This window comes from Medicago sativa, chromosome 3, assembly GCF_051527215.1.
Source record: "Medicago sativa cultivar Bolivia chromosome 3, Bolivia_mono, whole genome shotgun sequence".
NCBI lineage: Eukaryota > Viridiplantae > Streptophyta > Magnoliopsida > Fabales > Fabaceae > Medicago > Medicago sativa.
This window is the reverse complement of record NC_140751.1, coordinates 89,954,884-89,980,587: the sequence shown is the minus strand read 5'-3', so window position 1 is coordinate 89,980,587 and position 25,704 is coordinate 89,954,884. Positions and strand designations below refer to the sequence as shown.

The 25,704-nt window shown below is 33.8% G+C and overlaps 3 protein-coding genes and 1 long non-coding RNA gene across 5 annotated transcripts; 2 read left to right on the top strand and 2 right to left on the bottom strand.

Moving 5' to 3' along the window:
• Positions 1-951: 951 nt before the first annotated feature.
• Positions 952-4,242, top strand: LOC146941744 (amino acid permease 3-like). Its single transcript, XM_085755574.1, has 6 exons — positions 952-1,182; positions 1,460-1,693; positions 1,983-2,076; positions 2,610-2,824; positions 3,125-3,264; positions 3,364-4,242. Exons 1-6 carry the CDS (start codon positions 1,077-1,079, stop codon positions 4,006-4,008), a joined length of 1,434 nt encoding a protein of 477 aa, XP_085611700.1. The 5' UTR covers positions 952-1,076; the 3' UTR covers positions 4,009-4,242.
• An 886-nt stretch (positions 4,243-5,128) lies between these two features.
• Positions 5,129-12,828, bottom strand: LOC146941743 (uncharacterized). Its single transcript, XM_085755571.1, has 8 exons — positions 12,271-12,828; positions 9,358-10,624; positions 8,660-8,783; positions 8,454-8,551; positions 7,978-8,043; positions 7,583-7,672; positions 6,855-7,031; positions 5,129-5,513 (listed from the first exon to the last, which is right to left on the bottom strand). The coding sequence occupies exons 1-8, from the start codon at positions 12,672-12,674 to the stop codon at positions 5,475-5,477; spliced, it is 2,265 nt and encodes a 754-aa protein (XP_085611697.1). The 5' UTR covers positions 12,675-12,828; the 3' UTR covers positions 5,129-5,474.
• LOC146941742 (uncharacterized) lies at positions 12,303-14,660 on the top strand. The gene is made up of 2 exons (XR_015032481.1): positions 12,303-13,788; positions 13,865-14,660. It is a non-coding gene; the product is annotated as an uncharacterized LOC146941742 (long non-coding RNA).
• UVR8 (Regulator of chromosome condensation (RCC1) family protein) lies at positions 14,221-20,176 on the bottom strand. 2 transcript variants are annotated; one of them, XM_085755572.1, is made up of 12 exons: positions 19,840-20,176; positions 19,296-19,482; positions 18,627-18,773; positions 17,975-18,056; positions 17,029-17,181; positions 16,594-16,773; positions 16,198-16,269; positions 15,873-15,944; positions 15,618-15,736; positions 15,235-15,320; positions 15,013-15,065; positions 14,221-14,513 (listed from the first exon to the last, which is right to left on the bottom strand). In XM_085755572.1, exons 1-12 carry the CDS (start codon positions 19,931-19,933, stop codon positions 14,433-14,435), a joined length of 1,326 nt encoding a protein of 441 aa, XP_085611698.1. In that variant the 5' UTR covers positions 19,934-20,176; the 3' UTR covers positions 14,221-14,432. The 2 variants fall into 2 exon arrangements, with proteins under 2 accessions (XP_085611698.1, XP_085611699.1); XM_085755573.1 differs by having other exon boundaries at positions 16,594-16,767.
• Positions 20,177-25,704: the final 5,528 nt, after the last annotated feature.

Below are 25,704 nucleotides of genomic sequence, written 5' to 3'. Positions count from 1 at the left end.
AATTCACATATTAGATCTAGTACGAAAATATCTCTAATTTAGTACCAAAATATATCATATTGATTACCAAATATATTCTTATTGAGTACCAAAATATATTGAAACTTGGTGATTAAGAAAACATTTTCCAATAATGTTTAAATTAATTATTTAATTTAACATTTGCGAATAATATATATATGTATGTGTGTGTGTATATATATATTTTCGTTAGTACTTACTTCGTTAACAAAAGGTATGCAACTCTCTTAGAGGCACACCCCCACAATATAAACGCCATCAATGTGTGTGATCTACCCAATATGAGACTACTACTTTTTTCAATTCACACCACACTAGTTCTATTAAATATGAGACTTTATGTTTAGTCTTTTAACTCCCAATTTCCACACTTGTTCCAACAGGATGTCTTGGATTAATGAGAGAATGATTAGTGAGAGAATGAGAGTCTCTCATCCTTTGTGTTCTATATTTTGTTTTGGTATCTACAAACTTTATGCTGTGATTATCCGCAAAAAATTATTGAACTTGTAGAGTTTATAACTTGATCTCACCAAATATTTCAATTGAATTAGTTGAAAATAGTCATGATTCAGTTATTACATTGCATGAAATTTGCATGTCACTAATCCATATATATATGTCATCAAGTGTACTAATGTGGTGATTGTCGGGGTTTAATCATGTTATACGACAATGATGATGATAGCTGCAATGGTTCCATTATTAATGTATATTGTAAGGGTGATGATATTTAGACATTCCATCACCCATTATACACCTTGAGTCCGTCCCATATTTCCCACTCTCCAAGACACAAATGAAGGAGAGAGAAGAGAAATCAAAAGAGGAAAGAGGTGTGGATAAGGTGAATGGGTGTAAATTAATCTTTTATTGTAAGGTTAAAATATAAAGGTAAATAGCTCACGTAACAGGGGCCAACAATTTTCGTCCCATAACCTTTATTTGTGTCAGCAGACGCAACCCAATTGTTTGGGATGAACAAAACAACATTATCAATTTATATTCTCTCAATTATTTGGTTACATTTTGATGTATGAACTGCCCCATACATTATGTTGAAAGAAGAAATAGAAAGAAACCGGAGCCATTCCATAGATGGTGTCCCTTCAGAACTTGATCCTGAATACTTCGACGACGATGGTCGTCCTAAACGAACAGGTACACATTAATTCATTTCATTATATAATTTTACGTTAAATGGTATTTTTTGATTGCATATTTGATGATATGTAAATGAGTTTGTATGTAATGACGCACAAATGAGTTTAATGTGAATTTCACAAGTTTACATTTGGTGTCGATCTTTTGTCTTCTTGGATAATGTAACAAATATCAAATAGAGATGAATTTCAATTTTTTTATGTCTAATTTTTATGGGAAAATTATCCCTCCTAGTAATGAAAATTTAACACATTTTTTTTTTGTTATGAGTCAGGAACAATATGGACAACAAGTTCTCATATAATAACAGCTGTGATTGGGTCTGGGGTGCTATCCTTAGCATGGGCTACGGCACAATTGGGTTGGATTGGTGGTCCTTTGGTGATGATCCTTTTCAGCCTCGTCACTTTGTATACTTCATCAATGCTAGCTGAATGTTATCGTTGTGGAGATCCTGTGCATGGAAAGAGAAGCTATACTTTTGTGGATGCAGTTCGTAGCATTCTTGGTAACTTATATTGACTTACACGTTAATCAACACATACTTTCCCATGCTCTTAAATACAAGCAAAAAGTCAAGTGTATTTGTTTCAAATGTAGAACAAAATGTGTTTGTATTTAAGATCGGAATGAGTATTATTAAACATCAATATCATGTCACAACATGCATGCAAAGCATGTATATTATTTTTTGGTGAAAATGCAATGCATGTATCTAAAAGAGTGTTGTTGATGTAATATTCTTAAGAGTTGGTCACATTCTATAATAACATTATAGTTTCAAACATAATTTGCAGGCGGGCGCCAATACACGGTTTGTGGAATAGTTCAGTACTTGTATCTTTATGGCAGTGCAATAGGATACTCGATTGCAGCTCCCATTAGCATGATGTGAGTTGATTAACCATACCGTAATTATCTTTTACAAGCATTACTCGTTGTATTTTGTTTGAGTAAAAAAAAAAAAGAGTTTATAGAATGTAAAATGAACGATTAAAGAGAGATTTTTTTTATTTTTTTTTATCAAAAAACAAAGAGAGAATATTTAAGATTTTTTTTTTGAGTTAAATAAGATATATTAATTACCATTAGTGGGTCTTTAGAACAACTGAACAATCTTGTTAGAAAAATAATTGATTAATCAATTAATTTGTGAAAATTTTAATATTATTATGAAAATTTGAGAAATTTAAACAAATAAAAAGACATTGAAGAACATAAGTATAACCTAAAAAGAAGGATTGATATTGTTAAAAAAAAAAAAAAAAAAACCATTGATGGATCAAAAATATGTCTAGTTGAAATTAGATCAATCAAAAGTAAAATTAAGCCAAAATACCTATTAGCATTTGTCTTACTTCTATTATTGATAGGGTTAGCTAACTAGATTATTGTTGATGAGTTTATTTTAATTTGGGTGACAGGGAAATAAACAAGTCTAGATGTCTCCATTTATCAGGAGGAAAAGATCCATGTCACATGTCAAGCAACCCATACATGATCAGTTTTGGAGTAATCGAAATTTTCGTTTCTCAAATTCCAGAGTTTCATAATACGTGGTGGCTCTCAGTAATAGCTGCAATAATGTCTTTTGGCTATTCCACAGTTGGCGTCTTTTTAGCAATTTCCCAAACAGCAGGTTATCGTCGTTTTATTTTATAGAAACTAAAGATGAAACATTCGTATTTTTATAAAGACTTCAGATATATTGAACATTTAATCAAACAATTGTACTCAAGTGGTTATTGAAATTCACCAAATTTAGAGAACCAAGTTCTACTTTTGGATGTAATAATTCTTGATCATGTACTTTACGGTAACTCGAACGAACTCAGGACTATAGTCCTTTCCCCAAAAAACGAGACTGTTAACACAAAAAAAAAAAAAAAAATTAATTCGGGGATTATACTTTTTGTTTTGCTAACTGATTTTTAAACAGAAAATGGTACCTTCAAGGGTACTCTCACTGGAGGAAGCACTGAAGATGTGTCAACAACAACAAAATTGTGGGGAATTTTTCAAGCTCTTGGTGACATAGCCTTTGCTTATTCATACTCTCAAATTCTCATTGAAATTCAGGTATATATAATTATATGCCCTTTCTTTATCTTAATTAAAATTAAGAAAAACAACAGAATTTTGTGACAGAAACTAAATATATATTTTTACTACACACAGGACACTATAAAAAGTCCACCATCCGAAATAAAAACGATGAAGAATGCAGCAGCTTTAAGTGTTGCTGTCACTACAGCATTTTATTTGCTTTGTGGCTGCATGGGCTATGCTGCATTTGGAGAACAAGCACCAGGGAACTTGCTCACTGGATTTAGTATGTACAATCCAGCTTGGCTCATCGATTTGGCGAATGCTGCCGTCGTAATCCACCTTGTGGGAGCATACCAAGTATATGTTCAACCTGTCTTTGCATTCGTAGAGAAAGGAGCAGCAAAAAGATGGCCCCAAACAAAAGTGGAACACAAAATTCCAATCCCGGGTTTTCGTCCTTACAATCTAAATCTATTTAGATTAGTTTGGAGAACAGTATTTATGATCCTAACTACTTTTGTTGCAATGTTGATTCCTTTCTTTAATGATGTTCTGGGATTTCTTGGAGCAGTGGGATTTTGGCCTTTAACAGTTTATTATCCAGTGGAGATGTATATCTTGCAAAGGAAGATCCCAAAATGGAGTTCTAAATGGATTTTGTTGGAAATCATAAGTGTTATATGCTTTATTGTATCAGTTGTGGCTGCTCTTGGCTCAACCGCCAGTATTATAGAGGACCTAAAGCATTACAAGCCATTCAGCTCAGAGTATTGAGCCTCACAAGCAACATCTACTGCCTCCTTTGTTTGCAAATGAGAAAAGCTGTTGCGGGCAAAGGTCGTTGTGGTCTGTATATAATTGTATGTATTGTATATAGAGGAATGCAATTTCAATATTATATTTTTCTTAGAATCTTCAATTTTACATGTAAATAAATGTATGCTTCAGCTCTATTTGGGAGGAACGAGTAATGAATTTCGATCCTCACCCTTAATTTTTCTGACAAAATTTACTGCACCATCAAAGTTTGAGTCACTTCCATACAAAGGACCATATTTGGACTTGGAGATAAAATTCAAATCGATATATAACAATCACCCAGAAAAAAAAATTGTGTCCAAAAATTTTCCAGAACAAATATAGTTGTAGGTAAACTAACATAGCCGAACTTGGTTCCATCCAGCAACAGATAAACTAGCTGAACACAGTCCAATGACGACAAACAGCTTTAGATTCATTTCATGTTTAGCTTTTTGTTTATCAAACTGCAAATTGTGATTTGGACAAAGGTTTATCCCTTATCAATCTTGACTAAGCCATAATATTGGGAATCTAAATTAGAAACCAAACATGCTATCACCAGATGCAGTTGACTAAGCCATAATATTGGGAATCTAAATTAGAAACCAAACATGCTATCACCAGATGCAGAAGCTTGTACAAATAAGGTCCATGGAACTTCAGCTCAATTATTACACTAGAAACCATACCACATTGTATTGGCAATTCATAAGAGGGTATATAGGCTGCGTTTATTTCAGATTTTTATTAAAAAAATCTATTTTTTTCTTTAAAAAAATCACTATTTTCATTTTTAAGTGTTTGTTTAGGATTTTTAGAAAAATCATTTTATCAAAAAAATCTATTTTTACCCTAAAATGAAAAACTATTAGGATTAGCTTTTCTCAAAATCTAAAAAAATGAATTTTTATGGGTAGTAGGCAAACAAAAATAACTTCAGATTTTTTTAAAATCTCTAAAAAAACAATCTCTAGATTCTTTTAACACAAAATCTATATATTGTTTTAAGGCTGAAATTAACGCACCCATAATATGCATTCAGATTTTACTATATCACAAATAATAAAATTGAAAGGAAAAAGAAAATTGCTCATTAGCTATGACCTTTTCACTCAACATAAATAATGAATTAAATTGTGACCTAGATCCCCACAAAATGATATTTTACAATAATATATGCAACATTCTTAAGCATCCGTATAAACCCAACTTCCCCGGAATAGCATATATTACACCAAAGATTACTCCCCGGTGTAACCTTTGGGCATCCTCACGCGGAAATCAATTTTTCACCACAATGAAACCAATTTTTCCACCATGGATGCAACATCAAAACAATTAGGTAATGTAAGAGGTAGCTGAGTTACGGCCGTTGTCCCACCACATGGAATTGGCTATGCAAAGTACAAACTTCCCTGAAGTTGTGAAGTTCGTCAGAATTAAAAAAGCTCTTCTGAGTTGAACTTATTCCATGCTTCCTGTTATTAATTATCAAGCTTTAAGGCAAGAATGAAGGCAATGTAGTATTCTGGACATTACAAAACAATCTAATCTTGGACAGAGTGGTTCTTTGGACACATATTTTCCAAGAGAAAATGTCGGTATCACACTTGCACACTACTTTCAACACATTCTACTAGTATGTGAATTTTAATTAGAATCCCCACTAAATTGAGAGTGGACCTTTGTTATTTGTTTTGACCAGCATAAAATGCATCCAATACTAGAGAATATATCTATGCTGCTGCTAGCGGAAAATACAGGATAACTAATATGGAAATCACATTTTATGTTGTCAACCAAAACAAAAAGTTCACAAAGGGTCTGTTTGGGAGTGGGGTTTTGGAGGGGAGGGCCAAGTCTATATTTAGAAATATATTTGATATTTTCAAAAAATTGAAATAACATGATAAATGACCATATAATACTTCAAGCACACTTAATTTATTTTTTAAAGCATTTTATGGCATCCATAATTTAAAAATGGAAAGTAAGTCCCCTCCTCCAAAGCCCTCCATCCAAAGGGTATGTTTGGGAGTTGGGTTTTGGAGACTTTTGGAGGGAATGGCTTTATAGGGCTAAGTCAATATTTTGATATATATTTGATGTTTTAAAAAAATTGAAAGAAAAACATGATAAACGTTCATTTCATTTTTGTAAATATTTTAGTGTCTTTAATTCAAAAAAGAAGTAAGCTCTCTCCTTCCCTCCAAAACCCTCCCTCCAAACATACCCCAAGATAATTATAGTCCAAAAAAGTCAAGATGTTAACCGCATAATATTTTTCGATATAATTAATCATGTATCTCTAAACAGATATGGCAGAAAATGGCTCTAAGACAGATACACGATTAACTGACTAAATCATTCCTTCAAAATAAATGCACTATTGAATTTGACCAGATATGCAAGATATGAAGCTAACTAGATAGCCAGTGCATAACTAACTACAGTTCCTAGCCGAAAAAGATCGACTCGCCAGCAGCACTAAAACATCAGGAGCTCATGATTCAAGGTGAAATGAAAGAAAAAATAAAAGTTTAAATTATAAATGGGGCTCATTTATTTGCAAGGATAAAATAGGATAAGATACTAAATCTGCAGAGGCAGAACGTCCTAGAAAACCAAACTCAGTTACATGAGAATATTACTAGATAAGAAATGATATAGGTGCATTACATGCACACATTTGGCCACAAATTCTTATGTGGAAACCCACATGTAGATAACAGTGGCCTAATCATTATTTTCAACTGGCAATCATTTCTTTCTTTATAAAGTATTCATTAGAAAGAAATGTATAGAAAGGACTCAAATACCTTTAGTAGATCGAAAACCTTTTCTGCAATATATTTCTGCTGAAGAGTGGCACCCTTCTGCTGCACTTTATCAGGATGAATGCACAGTGTAGCTTTTCTATAAGCCTTTTTAACAGTAGCGGCTGTAATAAGATCAGTCAAAGAAACTGCCTGCCAACCACATTCAGGCCATAATACCTGATCATCATTCATGAAGGAGATGCGTTAACATAATAGACAAATTATAGAAGAAAAACAATACCACCTTAAAAACACTATAAGTTACTGGAGTGTTTGGCTGCTTCAAGATTCACGAAGGAACATTTCGGTGTACATTAAATCACGGAAACAAGTTGCTTTTGCCTTCATTTCAATTGACTGTGATTGATTTGGATTTTAAGTAGAATACTACAGTGCTCTGTAAAGAGGAGCTGTTTTCCTTAAAATGCACCTAATTTTAGTAATTACCTGATTGGAAAATGCTTATACAATATGGATAACATATAAATAGTGGAGGAATTTAAATTACTGGTTGAGCCTGTAATGAGCAGAGCGAATGAAACTGATAACAACAGTTTTGAATAGAAAGTTACAACATTGTCCACTGAGTAGGAGCAATGAGGTGATTAGATGAGGCAAACGAAAGAATATTAAAAAAATCTGGCCTCAAGCATTTTTTTAAAGAAAATATAATAATAGATAGCATAAGGCAGCAAACCCTGGGCATTATACAAGTACTTAGTACATACATATTGTAAGGTGGAGAGTAGAGCACGCAAGTTCCCCTCTTTCCCTGCAGCCCAGCGCTTAACTTCAAAGTCCAGTGTTTCCGCAAGCCTCTGAAATCAATGTGTAGATAAAATTAGATAGTAAAAATAAAACACATGACAATAAAAACCGTGCAAATTAGCGGAGAACTCGGAAGTAACATCCAACTAATCACAATCATCCAACATAAAGATTAGGAAGTTGGACAATTACCTGACACAGATGCATGTATTGGGAAAATGAATGAAAGAGATAGTTTTTTATAGGCAAGATGACAGAGATATATATTTTGAACATGCAATGGGCATAATGCAACTGTATGAGCAGAAACCACCCGGTCACAAATAAAAAGAAAAGCAACAAATATACTACTTACATGTCTCTCATTCTGCTCTCTTTGAGTCTGTAGGTCCCGTTGATTCTTCTCAGCCAATGCCTTTGCCTAGTATAAAAAGGTAATGGTTATATGTAACATAGACAAACAATTTGAAGAGGTTATTCAATAATGCACACGCTTCCAGTTAGCATCTTAAAGAAAAGAGTTGGAAAACTGAAAGAAAGAAAGAAATGGTAAGAGAACATTTTTTTCTTTTTAACAACTAATGGATAGTGTAGGAGAGAGTCTCTTCTCTAAGGTTTCTCCTTTCACTTTCAAGATATCAAATGTACAGAACTATTTTCTCTATCCTTCTCTAACTCCCCTTTATTCTTTATCCCAACACTTCTATAGGAATCAATGTCAATTTAGTTCAAAATTGTAAATTGGTTGCCTTCCTTTACTATTGGTTGCCTTCTTTTACTATCAATAACAATGAAGAAGACAAATTAAAGAACAAAATACAAAAAACATACCGCGCGCTCCTGAGCCCTCTGAAGGCGTTCCAATCTGGCTTTTCGCCTTTCTTCACTTTCCCCTTCAACTTCCTGAAATTCTCCAGCTGAGGGAGATGCTTCAAACCATAAAAGAAAAGGGATGGAAAAAGACAAATAAGCATTGAGACAAAAGAAAATTCAAACAACTTCCACATCAATAACAGTATATTGCCACAAAATCCTACCTCCAAAAATTGAGGAAAGATCATCAACAATATTAGGTGATGATGGTGCCCTCTTTATGTTTGAAGACACAGTTGTAGGTTTCTGGTTTACCTCAGGCTGAAATTGTGCATCAAAAACTGAATCCTGAAAGTAAAGAGATACAGAACTTCTTTCAAAATGCAAAAAGTATGACTCTATGGCTGCTTGTTAGCCAAACTTTTAACATTTAAAACGTATGAATAATTTTAAAACTTGACAATTTTATACATCCCTTTTTTATTTAAAACTCTTTTAAAATAAAAGTGGAAAGAATAAAATAACAACTACTCCCTCCGTCCCAAATTATATGACGTTTTGGACATTTCACACATATTAAGAAATGTAATTAATTTTGTATAGGAAAGATATTATGAGTTGTTTTACAAAATTGTCCTTAATAAATGGTATGGGAAAGATAAATTAAAGAATTGAAAGAAGAGAGTAATAAATAGTTAAGGGTATAATAGGAAAAATAACATTAATGTTTCATTGGTATTGTAAAGCGACTTATAATTTGGGACAATTTTGTTTTAAAAAGTGACTTATAATTTGTGACGTAGGGAGTAACTAAATTTAAGTTCCTGCATTAATAATAAAAATGATGGGGAAGAGACCAAACATCAAAGCCAAGAGTTAGCCGCTTTAGTATAAATAATGTTTATCAAGACATGGTACTCACAGAAGAGTTAGACCTAGGAGGCCTTGGAGCGCTATTGGCCCGTCCCCTCACGCTGAAGAACGATTCAAGATCATTTTCATTTTTTTGCTGGTACATTCTTGCAGCAGCTGCAGCTCTTTCTCGGGCCTCTGCAGCAGCCCTTTCCACAGCAGCACGTTCTGCTTTAACTCGTGCTTCAGCTTCAGTCCTTGCAGCTGCAGCTCTTTCTCGTGCTTCTCTCACCTTTTCCCCTGCAGCAGCCTTTTCAGCCCTTTTCTTTGCCTCAGCAGCAGCCCTTTCACGGGCTTCAGCTTGTGCCCTCTGAACAGCGGCCCTTTCAGCACGCACTCTAGCTTCTGCATTAGCTTTCTCAACAGCAGCCTTCTCAGCTCTTTGGCGAGCTTCAGCAGCTGCTCTTTCACGTGCTTCTCTAGTAGCTCTTTCCACAGCCTGTCTTTCATTTTCTCTTTCCCTCTCAAGTCTCTGTTGTTCTCTTTCTTTCTCCTTCCTTTCCCTTTCAATTCTTCTTTGCTCTCTATCCTCCATCTCCTTTTGCTGCTGCTCATGGTTTGAACTGCTTCTCTCCTCTGACTTGGGAATATGTACTGGTCGAGGAGGAGGTGGTCTTGAAGGTGGTGGAGCAGAAGTTGGTTGTGTAAAAAGAGGAATCTCTGATACCGTTAGCCATATATCGTCATGATCTGAGGCCAACTTTTCTTCATATTTTGGAGACATATCTGCCCGAGAATTGACGGGTCTAAAACCATCATTAAAATAAGAAGGGGAAGTAGGCATTTGGCCAGCTACTGGTTTATTAGAATCAGATGAATATTTAGGCATGCCATATGGCGCTTGATGAAACTCCTGATCATGTTCAACAGGAATCTTGTTATGTGTTCGTCTATCAGGACTCCTCACAGACAATTTTTCAATTGATTCTTTATCTCTGGTCCAACCTGAACTTGTGTTTGACCACGGTGTTGGGGAATCGGTGCCATATCTGCTAGTCCTCTCTGATGAAAATGCTGGTACTGAATTTCCAAGTCCATCAAAAGGATCAGTATCATCATATACTGCACCATTAGAATTTGATGAACTATCATTTTTTGTGCTTTTAGAACTAGTAAATTTACTAATCTCTTCTAATGGGTCTGAAAAGTGGCCTGAGGATGAATCAGTTGGAGCGGAAGCTGATTCAAATATTTTAAAAGGGTCTTCTGTTGCATTGGAGGTTGTTTTAGATGCACTGAAAGTAGATTCTGATGATGAACCAATATCAGGAGTGGGCCTGTGATGAAACGATAAGTTAAAATAATATATTATGATACATCAACAGATCAACTAATACGTGAAAAATAAGGGATCGGATTGTCCCTTTTCGATTATTCTTATTCCCATTCTCTTCATGTTTGTTAAACGAAATGCGATGCTTAGGAACAACAAAGCCATAAGATTTCAATTCAAATCTCCTAATAGACAAAGCATTACAGAACAACAATAACTTTCTTATTCCATAGGTCCGTTTTATAAGCTACCAGATAAAATGATAAATCCACTTCTTAAATAAAAATGCACAGGAATCCGCTGAGAAGAAAAATCCACTACTGAAATAAGAACCCTTAAGCTATAAACAAAACACTCATGAAGTTATAATGTGTAGGTACAAGATTTCATTGGAATCACTCATGCTTTTTTGTATTAAAATGTTCCTATTTGACTAAAGGGAGTCCACCAATGATGAACCAATTCAAAAATGCCGTTCAAAAATTAAATCACTGAAGAAACTCAGCTCATCAGTGCCTATGTACCCCTTACAAACTCCTCCAAGATTTATTTCAGTTGTCTACTTTAATGAATAAAATTAGCAAGCATAACTGCCTGTTACCTTTCAAACAATGGTATGTTTGCTTAGATATCAACTGCATAGATTACCACACAAAATGATAGGATACAAACAAACACATATGGTAAATTCAAAATGCATAAGACATCCCATATTCTTGAAAGATCTACTAAACAGCACACGATCATCACAGCCAAACATACAGTTTTTCGCAAACATAACCAAATACATAATAAGCAAAAAGCAAAGAAGCATCCTCTTTCCCTCCAAACCAACTCTTAATGTTCGGCAAATACCATTATAGCCACTTTTGAGATCCAAACACTAAGATCAATTTCGAAGGTACAAGAAAAAACTCAGACAATAATCTACTGACGACATTGCAGGCCAGTATTCCTTGTTTAACTGCAAGGATAACCAGCAAATAGATAATATTCTGCAAGTCGTAACATGTTTTATTATATAGTGCAGGTGAACTTGTGAACTTCCATATTCAAGGATAAAAGAATATGGACGACTTAATCCTATATGAAAGCCTCTTAAAAGACAGGGAATGCATGATATCGGTGGATAAATGACAATTTAAAATTTGAGGAAGACTATAGCCAATTATGTGTCTCCACCACTTAAGTTTAAACACAATTATCGGGCCGTTATTATTCTAAAATGCACTGATTCTCCAATGGAGCCAATCTCTAACCAATATTTCACCAAAAGCTTTTAAACCCTTCATCAGAACTATATAGCATCGAAACTTCTGATGGAAGACATGTTTGGTGTCTAACACGTGTCAGTGTCAAACACCGGCAAGACACCAACAAATATGATTACATTCAATTAATTCAGCTTTTCAATTCTTACAAGTGTCGGCGTGTGAGTATGGTGTTTCATAAATTTTCACACATATCAATAAACCTCAACCTCAGGTTCAGTCTCACTACATAGCCTTCACTAGATCATACGCTACCGTTGCTTCAAATGCAAGCAAAAAAAAAAAAAAATCAATAAATAAACTATACTTTAAACTAAAATGCATTTGATCATGCATGTAAAGTACATTAAGAAGTTACGCTCAGGCTCAGTAACCACACCTTTGACGGGAGGACTTGCTATTCCCAAATCCATTGATCAAATCATCAAAATCACCGACACCTCTCTCATTCTTCACCGTTTTCTTCGAATGACCGAATCCGCCGAGAAGATCATCAAACGCAACGGCACTTCCGTCATCGTCGTCGTAAAGAGGTTTATCATAAACAGGCGAGTTGACGGACATGGAAGCGAAACCGGAGGTGCTACGAGAGATGGGATTAGAATTGAAGAGATCGGAATCATGATTGGAAGAGTGAAAGGATCGGGAATGTGAATCGAAGTTGAGAGAGGAAGTTTTGGTGAAATTGTAAGATCCTTTGGATGATGATGATGACATTGGTGCAGATTTGCCTTGAGGTTTCAAACCGAATTCAGTAGCTAATAAACGATCGAAATCGTTCATCGTGAGATCTGGTGAACGGTGGTTTCTTCCGTCTACGGTGGTCGGTGGATCAGCAGTTAGAGGAAGAGAAGGAGGGAATAGCTTTATTCAATTTCACTTCTTTCGCGTTTTTATTTTTTTTGCTTACTCTCTTTTTCTCCTTTTCTTGTTTATTGATTTTCTAAAGTAGTGGGTTTCCTTTTTATTCACAACTCACAAGTATGTTTCCTTCAATTTCTGAGCCTGATTGATTGATTGATCGATTGATCAAAGCTTCCTCAATCTCTGCATTTTACCATTCAAGGGAATTTCATTTCATTTCATTTTTGTGGGAACAAAGATATTTTACGCGTTTTTAAATTTTAATTCTATATTGCTTTGCTGGCGTTTTTGTAATTGTAAGAAATAAACAATTACCTATATTAACGGCATTTGTTTTGCGGTGCTATAGTAGTATATGACATTATTTAATGGGTAATTTTTTATTTTTTTTTTAGGGAAATTATTTATTCAAGAGGGAATGCTACCTAGTGATTTGGAGCACAAAATAAAAAAAAACTGAAATTTTTTATTTTTAAAAATTTTAATGAAGTATTTTTCATTATTTTTCAATACAATATTCGTATGTTAATTTTCTTAACAAAGCCTTGTATGGATACTCTTTAGCATTTTCTTTATTTAATTACTGTCCAAATGACCTGTTTTTTCTATTACATTTGAAGGTTAAATAAGTTCTTATAAATATGTCAAATTTTCTTTTCAGTGCTTTTAAAATTTGAAAATAAGCTTTGGTCCACAAATTTTATTTTTAGTGCATTCAAAGTCTCTACTACTTCATCACATGTGGATTATCATCATATATAATTATCTCAAATTAAAAATATTGACTTCACCCTAATTTAAAAATTAAGGTTCTTGTTGCTTTAAAGAGAATCATGATTTCATCTTCATTTGTGTGCAAGTGTAGGATGAATCTTCTAGAAATCTATCAACAATCATGGACGACGGAGCTTCTCTCTAATTTCAGAGTAAAGGTTCTTGATGCTTTATGGAGACATTGCCATTTTATGCACCACTGGCACAACTACCAACCTATAGAGAGGTTCTGGGGTTGAAGCCTTAAAGGCACTACATGGTAAGTCGTTGGTTCTTACAATTTTGTCAACATAGAAAGGGATGGAAGATAGATTATGTTTGTTTTCCATTGACAGAAATTATGGATGAGTTGGGCATCATTATTAGAGGAAACAATAATGAACTTGCATAACTTAATGGATACAACAGAAGATGCCCAAAAAATAGAAATTAAAACTTCATCATAAGAGGAGTTGAAACTTCAACACTATCAGCTGATTCAATGATCTATCATAACTCCAAGATCTTGCCAATACTTAACTATTCAAGCATGCATTGCCACTTAAACAACAGACAGCAACTCCCAACTGGTTTATCTGTCTGCATTCTAGGCAGCTGCTTTTTGGCTAAGTCCTATTTCTCTACTTTCTTTTCCTTGGAACACAAGGCATAATCATAATACAGCTTGAAATAAAAGTTTAACACTAGGATATCGTAAATGTATTTCTGCTGCTTAATATTATAATATATATAGAAGAGTGACACCACATGCAATATTTCTCATAATGTGGGGTATATTTTACTTTACAATAATTATGTTAATAGCCAAAATGATAAAAGTGGAAGCTCATCCCCATGGGACTGATGAGGCAGAGACATTGATTGGATGCATCATTCTTGTCAAATGGAGATTTTGTAGCAATATCAAACTCGGATCCGTTTGACATCGCTTTCTGGGACACTAAGGTCCAGCCTATCTAAACTGCCTGAGTTAGCCACCGGCGCCTGCCAAATCATACAAGTTTATAATATTAGCATGAAATGTGTCTCTCATACCAAGGCAAGTTTCAATTGACTTGTTTGAGCTTATCTACAAGCATAAGCACTTGTGACACTGTTTGAGAGAACTTATGAAAACTGTTTTGTGACATTTATAATCTGTTTTCAGCTTATTTCCATAAGCTCTCTGAGATATCTTATGAAAACAACTTATAGATTATAAAAAAAATATTTTGATTTTATTTTATCTTGAGTTGTAGAAATAGCTTATTCATAAGCGCTTATACAACAAGCTGCAAAATAAGTTGTCAATCAAAACAGGGTCCAACTCAAATGACCATGTATACTCCTAAAGTTCTCATAATACAGATAGTATCCACAAGTTGATGTTATCTTTTTCTTTCTAGGTTTTTTAAACTATGAGCAAAATTGTTTCTACTAAAATACTTTAGTCACCCTTCAGTCTTAAGTTTAGAAGTACTGTATGCTAAAACGAGACACTTACAGCTTCATCTGGTACAACTGCATATCTCTCAGCTAAGGAGGCCAAGGTTTTTCCTATTTAGGGGAAAAATACAACAGTTAGCATAATGCAAAGTGTATAAACAAAATAAATAAAAAATTGAAAGATAGAAATCTAAATTACACTATGAAATGGTACTAATATCAGGTCACGGCAGAAAATATAATACAAAGGAAAATATCATTGATGAGCAAAATAAAGCACCTGATAAATGATCTGTGTTTGAAGATTCTATGTGCTGCCCACAAGATCCATCAACACTCAAAGCCTCGATAATCTTAGGAGAATTCCTACAAATCCAAAAAACGACTCTATTAACTAAAGATACTAACGAAATGCACCCAATACTTGAGTCTAAGGCTATGTTTCTAGTTAAATTAACAATAGTCATAGTTGCCACAAAATAAAGGTAGCGCCGCGAACAAATCAACTGTTTCACCTTTGAAATGTATCTTTACAACCAAAATAAAAGAATGTCTCCTAAGTGAGTTCATATAAAATATGAAGGAAAAAAAAAAATCAATAAAGTAAAAGATGAATGTCTACCTAATACTCCCAACAATGTTACTAGGTTTAGAAGCAATTACCAGTCAATGGTGTCCCCAATTCCAAGTTGCCCATTTGTGCCTCTTCCCCAAGAATATACATTGTCTTTTTCAGTAACAGCAATTGTGTGTCTCCAACCACATGAGATTTGAGCTACTTTCTGTCAAACCAAACAAAAGCATGCAGAAATAAAAATTAAACAGTTGGCGATAATTTAAACAATAAAAAATTGACTTTCAGAGAGATTTTAACAAAATAACGAGACGGATAGTAATGGAGTTTCAACTTTCAGGTACCTGATCATGGGGAAATTTCACTTGCACAGGAGAGCAGCGATCAACATTGTCACCAACTCCAACTTGTCCAAACTAAAATCAAAGGAGAAATAGGTGTGATGAGACAATTTTCGAAGCGCGTGATTGTTTATATATAGAATAAAATCTCACGCCATCTTTTTAATTAAAGCAACATATATTTTAGTTCTCTGCATACATAATGTGCAATCTTTAACCAGTCACCGAATGTAACCCTTTGTTGTGTTTGTAAATCAACAAATATTTCTAGTTATAACACAAACTTTCACATTATATGAGGAACATAAAAAATAAAAATACTGTCAACCTTATTCCAGCCCCACCCATAAAGCTGTCCACCGGTTGTGAGTGCCATAGTATGCCTCCAACCACCTGATACCTGAAAGAATATAAGCAAAGTTCAGCAACAGAACAAACACAACAATAACTAACCACTTTATCTAACACCAAATACATTGCACCCAGTTTGCAAGTTCTAAGATAGGAATAAAAATTGCGGGATCAATTTTTGCTAGTTTTTTTAAACCAGCCAAAACAATATTCAATAAAAAAGGTGGATTAAAAACAAAACAGTGTGGCACTGGCACATATTCGGTGGAAGATAAGACCAACTGAACAACCAGGGCGAAGGGAAACCCCAATGCAACCTAAAAATATGCTAAATTGCCACCCGGGCACCAACTGCTTATAATTAAAGGACTACCTGACAAATTAACTTATCACTAAAGGCCTGAAGCTTGTGAGGCACAAGATGATCCTCACAATCTCCATGTCCCAGTTGGCCATATTTGCTCCATCCATATGTGTATAGTTCACCAGACGATGAAACAGATATTGTATGCCGCCATCCACAAGCAACCAAGACCATCTTGTCACACTGCAACTTTTAACAAGCAAGACTTAGACAATGAGGGGTAAACTAAATATTTTCCATCTATTAGTATGCATGTACAAAAATGTTCATGAATCTTTAACATTTCTACGACAAAAGTGAATTTCTCGAATGCTGATTCTAATATTAAAGTAAACAGCAAGTCAAACTTTTGTCAAAAATCAAACATTACATTGCAATTTTTCCAAATTCCAATAAATGTATCATATTCTAATCAGGCAAGATGATACCAGTCTGAGGACATACATCAACAGAAACTTTCTCTGGAATACATCGATCATTTCTATCTCCCAATCCCAAGTTTCCGTATCGTCCCCAGCCCCATCCGTACAGCTCTCCTTTTTCAGTGATGGCCACACTATGTTCAGCACCAGCAGCAACCATTTTGATAGGTAGTCCCTACAACATCAAAATTTACATGAGCCCAGTAGATAATGGAATAATTAGTTTGATCATTTGATGCATTATATTTTGATGTTCAATGCATAAATAAAAAATGTTCATGACAAGATTGCAATATCAGTTTTTTTTTTTTTTTTTTGGTTCTTAGCCCGCTTCTTTCTTTCATGTTTTTAAATGGAATATAAAGTAATATAAAGTTGTTAATATTTACAAATGCTTCCTGAAGACTGAGAGATCAGTTGGTCAAGTTCTCTGCCATTCAGTTCCAAGACTCTTAGCCAATAGAAAAAGAGCAAGTTAAGGCAGGGGAAGTGGGAGTTGCAAACCTCAAAATGGACAAACACACATTATGACGGTTAGTAATGTTTTATGTGAGGTTTCTTTCAGGATCTAGCACATGTTTAAATAGCCAGTGGACTAGGTTTGCCTATCATGCTACTCCTCCACAAAGGACTTATGTGACCAATAGAAAATAGATTGAGGATGTTTATTTCTATCTGTCTAACCATCTAAAAGTTTTGATTGTCGTATTCCATCTAGCTAATCTAAATGTTCTAGGTATTTTGTCTCGCTCCTGTCGGCTTCCCTTTTCCATCCATCCACGATCTCATCAAAGACAGAGTGTTAATATATTCGTTTTAAACTTGCTTTGAAAAGGGGAGATGGGCGAGAAGCCATTAGGTATACGGTGAAAGTAACTTGCCATTGTGTATTGATTGATTATTGAATACTAGTTCATTAATTTTTATTTATTATTGGTAACCTTGATGAACATCTCCGAAAAGAGTACCTGGAATGTTTGAATCTTTTGTGGCACAAGGGAGTCCTCTGTGGTGCCAAGTCCAAGTTGACCATTTTGATTCCGCCCCCAACTTCAATGAGTAGAGATAAAAGGAAAAAAAAAAATCAAAGGTCAGACAAAATGAGAATGAACCAACTGATTTCATGATGCAGATGACTTGTGGCTAGTACTTCCAAACAACCGATGGAAGACTGATTTATCCTCACAGAATAAAACAAGGACTTCAATATGCATTGATACCTTTAAAAATGGAATATTGAATTATTTCTTAGATGCATGTATGGTGTGCAAGGAAACAAATCTAATTCATAAAGGGAGTATCAGTTATCTAAGTAATTAGAATATAAAAAGAGTCTGTCACAAAAATCTAGGTTGATTCAGAGCAACTTTTTTCAGTATCAGTATCAAATTCTCCTAAACCCTTCTTTCAGTAAATGGACAAGAAAAGGAAATTAAAAAAATGGGGCCTGTAGCTTGCAGTAGAAAATGGCCCTATAAGCTTGCACTGTCGGTTTTTATATATGCACTTCATGAAAGAAAAAAGAAAAAAAAAAAAAACTTAACTGATGCAGGAATAGTAGTAATTGATAAGAAAAAGTAAGAACAGAGACAGATAAAAATTCGGCCAAGAACTACAAACCTCTGAACCTCGCCTTCCATGGTAACTGCCAAACAGTGGCTATCACCGCAAGCAATTTGCTTTATCCTTAATCCTTGTAATGCTCTAATAGGCTGAGGAATGAACAAATCACTAGAATTACCATGACCCAACCGTCCAAAGTCACCCCTGAAAAAATCAAAATAAGATCTACTTGAAAATTTAAAAATATTCTCGTAACCATAATATATTTCATGACACTATTTTCGATGTGAACAATAATGGATCAGATACTGAATGGCTCATGAAAACAACTTGAAACATTATATGACTCGAATAGAAACTTGATCTGCGTAATGAGTTTTCGTAATAATGGATCAGATACTGAATGGCTCATGAAAACAACTTGAAACATTATATGACTCGAATAGAAACTTGATCTGCGTAATGAGTTTTCGTATAATCTAATAAAATATCCAGTCTCTTTCTGCCCCCCAAATCAAACTTCAGTTCATCTTGAGTATGAATAAAGGCAAATTGCTAACTCAATCTAGATCGAATGAACCGACATTTTTACAATATCCAAGATATAGGTGCAAGTATAACAAAGACACTATCTTATAGTTAAGTCTAATACAGCAATACTACTTCAGACCATCCATAACCCATTCTATATAATGTTATAGCAGTCAAAAAGAAAAGGATGCATACCATCCCCAACTATATACTTCCACTTTTGACTCTGAATAAGCAAGAGTATGATCAGCTCCACAAACAACAGATACAATTTGTTGAGCATCCAATGCACTGAGTTGAGTAGGCAAAAGTCTATCATCAGTATCACCATGACCTAATTGTCCATCCTCTCCTCTACCCCACGAGCAAACAACATTTCCAGCTGCAAAAAGATCAACATCAATCCATAACCACACAAACTCAAAAACTATCAAAAACCTATCCATTCCACTAAAAAGCCTAACTTTTCACAACCCAAATGGCAAAAATTTCAGAATCAAAACAAATAAATCAAAAGGGCACCATTCTATCAAAAATTTAAACTTTTCACAACCCACATGAAAGATTTTCAGAATCACAACAAATACATCAAAAGGGCACCATTCCATGAAAAAATCAAACTTTTCACAGCCAAAATGCCAGATTTTCAGAATCAAGCAAAAAAAAAAAACAAAAGGGCACGCTAGTAAAATAAAATTAAAAAAAAAAAAAGTTAAGCTTTTTATGGTATTGAGCTTACAGATAAGAGCAACAGAGTGGCTACCACCAGCAGATATAAGAAGTACACGGCGGGGTGGAGGTGGAGAAGCGGTGGTGGCTTCAACCTCCTGCATGATTGTCCTTTACAGTAAACAGTTTCACACTTCAAATGTCTCTCTCTCTATCTATACAACCAGGTGGTGATGTTGTTGAGAGTTGAGACTTGAGATAGTGAATTATTACTATGAATTATGATGTCAGAGAGAACAGTAATGGGAGAAAAGACGAGAGAAGAGTTTGGGAAAGATAGATTTAGATGTTGACAGGTGGAAGGAAGAGAATGCTGAATTGAGCATAGGTTTGGGAAGAGACTAGACAAGAAAGAGATTTTCTCCAATGAGAAAAAAGAGATAATAATGCAGAAACAATGTGCATTCAATGTGTGGGGGGACCCATGCCAAACATCATCACCAACCATTTTTTTCCTTATTCTTCATCTCTTCTAACCAATTCCTCACCACCACAGTTGTAATCTTTCCTTTTCACTACGGAAATTTTCCACTATTCTGTTCTTACATAACAGTATAATTGGTTGTCTGTTATTTACTATCACAGTTCAATTATTGTCCTTTTGATAGATATAACAATTCAAATGTTATTTTTTGCAAATTCAAAAATGTCATGTTAAGGAATAGATAAAATAATTGTCTTGTAACATCCACAATTGAGACCCTCGTATTTGAAGTCTTAAACGGGTCTCACATGGATACATCACTTTTTTATTGGTTTTTAATAATAATAGTACCTAATAGGTACTCAACCACTCCAATGGAGATCATTTATCAAAATGTCTAAATGGGTCCCACCAAAAACTATTTATTAATGAAAAACAACAAAAACAATTCAAATAATGATTAATTTATTGAAAAATGGTGTGGGGTCCACTTAAGATTGAGGGTCTTAAGTTAGACCCTGGTCTTAAGAGACCCCCAACTTTTTTTCCACATTGCGGGTACCTATTAGGTACAAGGTCTTAAATGGTAATGACCCTACCAATGTGGATGCTATTAGAAAGATGGTTATTTATAATGTGAATCTTGCAAAGTTTTATAAAGACATTTATAATTGTCTCGGTTGACAATGTATTATTAAATGCAGTGTTGGGATTCAAATCTCGAATACCTTATATATTCATTTAAAAAGTGAATTCTAACCGCTAAGCTAGTTTGAAAGTGTAAGTTAAATATTTGTCGAAATTATAACATACTCCCTCCGGTCACATTTATAAGCAAAAATGCACTTTTTAGGTTCATTGAATACATAATGTATTTGGCCCATATATTGACCAAATACATTAAGAATTGAATGAATCTAAAAAGTGTTTTTTTCTTATAAATGTGACCGGAGGGAATACGTAATTTCCACTACAAAAATTATTTATTTTGATTACTTAAACATTATTCTAAAGACTTTTTTTGGGGGATCTTAAAGACATTTACTATGTAAGCATTATTCTAAAGACTTTTTTTTAGGGGATCTTAAAGACATTAACTATGATTTTGCAATAAATAAAAAATGAGTTTGGTTCAAAAATTAAAATTTTGGTTCCATAAAAATCGGGTCATGATTTGTATAAATTGGGCCATGATTTTGGACAACGTTCAGCTGTACTATGTACAAACTGAAAAATCGGGGCACGATTTGTAACACCCCGTTTTCCCAACATAAAAAGTTCATATTAAATCAGAGTATTTAAATCATAAACGGAATGTCACATACTACTTTAAAGTCATAAAATAGATATTAATAAATATCCTTCCAGGTTCAACATCATAAAAGTCTGGAAATACGCAGCGGAAATAGTTCGACATGAATAAAGTCTTGGCACGCAGGCCTTATCAGAAAATCTCATAATTTGGTTCAATACTTATTCATAAAAAGTTCATAAAAGACACGTAAGGAATAGATATGAAAGTAAGTCTCATCCCGTTACGTATCAGAGCACCTAGACACAAGTGAGGAGTCCACTCACGAACACTTCTAGTCTTTATTACCTGCAAGTTACCCATACGAAGGGTAACATTTTCAAGCAGAAGGGGTGAGATTTCTCAAACAATAATATTAAACATATAAATCATATAAAGTACATTCAAAACTTAAACATCATTAACATATCTTATACTCCATTAACTAGCATCATTAATCTCCTACATTAGTTATACACTTCATCTTATATCATCTTAATTATAGATGTAAACATCATCATATAACATCAATTACTAATTCATAAACATCAGCATACATCATCAAATATTAATTACAAACATCAACACATATATTAATCACAAACATCAACACATATAATGATCATAAGCATCAACATCTAACACCAAATATAATCATAAGCATCATCATGTATTTCACATAAGTATCATTATCAAAGCATATCATTTATCGAAAACAACTTCATAATTAAGTTCGTAATCAACTTCTTAAACAAACATCATCATTAAATCATCATCAAATATAAGTTATGACGACTCTACAATGCAACAACATCTTCAACAACAACTTAGACAACTTCAACAACAACTTAGACAACTTCAATATGCATGTGGTACCACCAGGGCATTAAGCCCCCTTCGCTAAGGTCATATTTGGACATGCCGGGCATTAAGCCCCCATCGCTAAGGTCATAAAGAACCTGTCGACCATTAAGCCCCCATCGCTAAGGTCATAAAGAACCTGTCAGGCATTAAGCCCCCATCACTGACTATGCAACGACACAATCTTCCTACAACTTGGACAGCAACGTGAACATCTTATACAATTCCATTAAAATGGATAACTTCTTAAATCATGACAACTTAGACCGACTTATACATCTCCACTAAGATTCAGCAGCAACAACAGCAACAATTGCAACATATAACAGTGCTAGAATATCATATCGTCAATAAGAAATGAATCATATCAACTTAACATCATAGAACATCATAATATTATGTATCATACAATACTCACATAATGTATTCCAACATATCAACAACAATAACCACATATACATTAATCAATTACATTCATATCAAAGTCCAAAACATTCTTCAAAAGCAAATCAAGTTTGATCAATGAGACATAAGCCAAATACTCATAAAACACCTCAACTAAATCCCTAATACTTAAGTTGAAGTTGAGAAACCAACCATAAGTTTTTGGACAAACTTGGGATTAGTTATGCTAAGTTTTCTTAAAGTTTTCTGAAGACCCACTTGGACTATTTTCATCAAAACTCAAAATCTACACATAATTTTCTAGTCACTCTAAAGCCAATAGAAAGCTAACTCAATTATCTACAACTTTCATGTTTACACCGAGAGCTAATTCAACACGGAAACGGGTGAAAAAGACACAAGAACGCAACAATCGAAGTTCTGACAGCACGCAACGAAAGCACAACAAGCAGTCACCCATGAGGGGCTGCCTTGCTGCGCTCAGGCGTGGAAAACTGCGCCCAGGTGTGGGAAGGCAGTAGCCCACCTGCGACGCAGCCCTATGCAGTCCCATTTTTTCGGTTTCACCGTTTCGTCCGTAAAAACCTAACCGTTACTCCGAATCCGATTCTGTTTTCGCCTACGCGTTCTATTCGACAAATCCTATCATGTTTTACTGAAAAATCACATTTTTAAATCTCCAAAACAACTTATCCTAGAATCACTTATTTCTCAAAAACACTTAAAATCACTTTTTCTCAGAATCTCAACTTTTCATCCATTCTCATGTTTCTAACCATCAAACTACTTCTAATAACATTCCTATAGGATATCTAAGGTTTGTTCATGGTTCTCTCATCAATTCTACGGTTCGCCATCATCTAATCATCAAAATCGCTCATAAACCCTAATTCTTAAACTCACCGACTTCTCATCTAATCATATGTTTTAAACCTCAAAACTATTCCAATAATCATTCTACGGATTATCTAAGGACTGTTCACAGTTTCTACATCAATCTAACAATTTTCATCCATTAATCCTCAATTCTTCACTCAAACCCTAATCCTCTTAATCTCACAAACTCTCCCCAACTTTGTTAGATGTAATCTAATGATTTACAACTTAATATTAAAGCAAGATAGTCTCACCGTTACCTTAGATTATTTTTCTGAATTCCAACGGCTGCGTTCTTCGTTCTTAGGGTTCTCGCAGACTTCTCCTCTTTTCTCCAAAAAGCGGTCTAACGTAAAAACTATTTTTAACCCAAGCTTCCTTATTTATAATACTAATCACTCTTCCTAAATCTATTTAGGCCCAATAATTTATTCTTATTTCTATTCTAACCTCCAATTCTACTTACACTAATAATTCTCATATTCTAATAAATAATAGAATAATGCCACATAATAAAATACTAACACCTCATATATATAAATAAGTCACATAAATAGATTCTAACTTAATAAAAATAATTAAATAAAAGGAGGGCGTTACACAATTTGACATGGTCTAAAACATAATTTAAGCACTCCTTGACCCATTCCAACGTGATACGATCTAAGGTCTGATCTACATACTAAATCATAGTTTTTATGGTTAAATATGGTTTTGATTCCTATAAAATTGGGACTGTATACATTTAGTTCTTACTTAATTTTAATGGTTTTTTTAGTCCTTATAAAAAAATTATGCAATCAATTTTACTCCCAACTAAATTCAAATTTGTTTAATTATGCTTAAACGCTTATAGTGTGTTTAAATTGAGGAATGTTTTGAGGTAATGTAATGTTTAGATGGATTCAAATACTTTTGAAGGAATTACATTGTTTAGATGATAATTTGAAGAATTTTCAAAATGATGAAAATTTATGAAGTATTTTGTTCAAGTTAAATTTAAATAATTTCAAATGACACCTAAAAGTTAAGAATTTCAAATTCCGTAATTCTTATAATTTTTAAAATTTTGCATTTTGGTCCTCACATTTTCCAAAATTTCCAAATTGACCCCAATAAAATTCCAAAAAATTGCAAATTGACCGCTATTTTTTGGAAATTACAAATTTACCCCTTTTTTAAGAAATTAAACACCAACCCCTTAAAATTCCCGAAAATTCCAAATTGACCCAAAAAAATTAAAATTTATAAAAGTTGTCCAACAATGATGACAATGAAATTTTTTATTACTCCACCAAAACAAAAATACTTAGAAATGAAGGCAATTTAATCAAATCATTTGTATTACCTAAAATTCTAAATTTTTCAAAATTTCCTAATTACCTCGTCCAAACACAGACGTGTTAAGAACATTACTAAAAGTTCCTCCATAAAAAATTATCTTAAAATTTGATATTTACGTCCAGATTTTTGTTACTTTTATCTTGAACTTTTGTTAATATTATTATCTATTACATTTTTACTTTGTATTTTTTTTTTTGGAAATTTTTTACTTTGTATTTAATAATCATAAACTGTTAATTATTCAAAAAAAAATAATCATAAACTGTTAAAGATATTTTTGACATTTTATGGAAAGTTAGACTATCTGAAAGTTCATATTAAATCTCAAAGTATAACTATTTTTAAGAAGCCAAAAATTAGGTCTTCTTGTTTTTGTTCTTACTTGACGTTGACATGATGAGTGTTGTTTGACAAAAAAAAATATGAATAAATATGAGTTGAGTTTTGAGGTCCTGTAAATGTATTTATTTTCTCTTATTTTTATCGAATGAATGCCGATTAGATTAGAGCAATTTGTCTTAACGTTACAACAAAGGTCATTAAGTTGTACTTTGGGGACCCGAAGATTGTCATAATTGGAGTTGCAAAGTTTCAACTATTCATGCTGCATGTGGAGGTGTTGGTGTGGTTTTGGAAGTCTTGCTTTTGTGTTTATTGCTACTGTCTGTATGCTT

Bases quoted from the DNA above. Each gene is read 5' to 3' on its own strand.
- LOC146941744 (XM_085755574.1), top strand. From the start codon at position 1,077: ATGTTGAAAGAAGAAATAGAAAGAAACCGGAGCCATTCCATAGATGGT. The intron at 1,183-1,459 runs GTACACATTAAT...GTTATGAGTCAG, and splicing joins TGGTCGTCCTAAACGAACAG to GAACAATATGGACAACAAGT. The intron at 2,825-3,124 runs GTTATCGTCGTT...ATTTTTAAACAG, and splicing joins AGCAATTTCCCAAACAGCAG to AAAATGGTACCTTCAAGGGT.
- LOC146941743 (XM_085755571.1), bottom strand. From the start codon at position 12,674: ATGAACGATTTCGATCGTTTATTAGCTACTGAATTCGGTTTGAAACCT. The intron at 10,625-12,270 runs GTGTGGTTACTG...GTTTCATCACAG, and splicing joins AGCAAGTCCTCCCGTCAAAG to GCCCACTCCTGATATTGGTT. The intron at 8,784-9,357 runs GTGAGTACCATG...CTTTACTTTCAG, and splicing joins CTCCTAGGTCTAACTCTTCT to GATTCAGTTTTTGATGCACA.
- UVR8 (XM_085755572.1), bottom strand. From the start codon at position 19,933: ATGCAGGAGGTTGAAGCCACCACCGCTTCTCCACCTCCACCCCGCCGT. The intron at 17,182-17,974 runs GTACTCTTTTCG...TTGATGTTGTAG, and splicing joins AAAAGATTCAAACATTCCAG to GGACTACCTATCAAAATGGT. The intron at 16,270-16,593 runs GTAGTCCTTTAA...ATATTCTTTCAG, and splicing joins GTGATAAGTTAATTTGTCAG to GTATCAGGTGGTTGGAGGCA.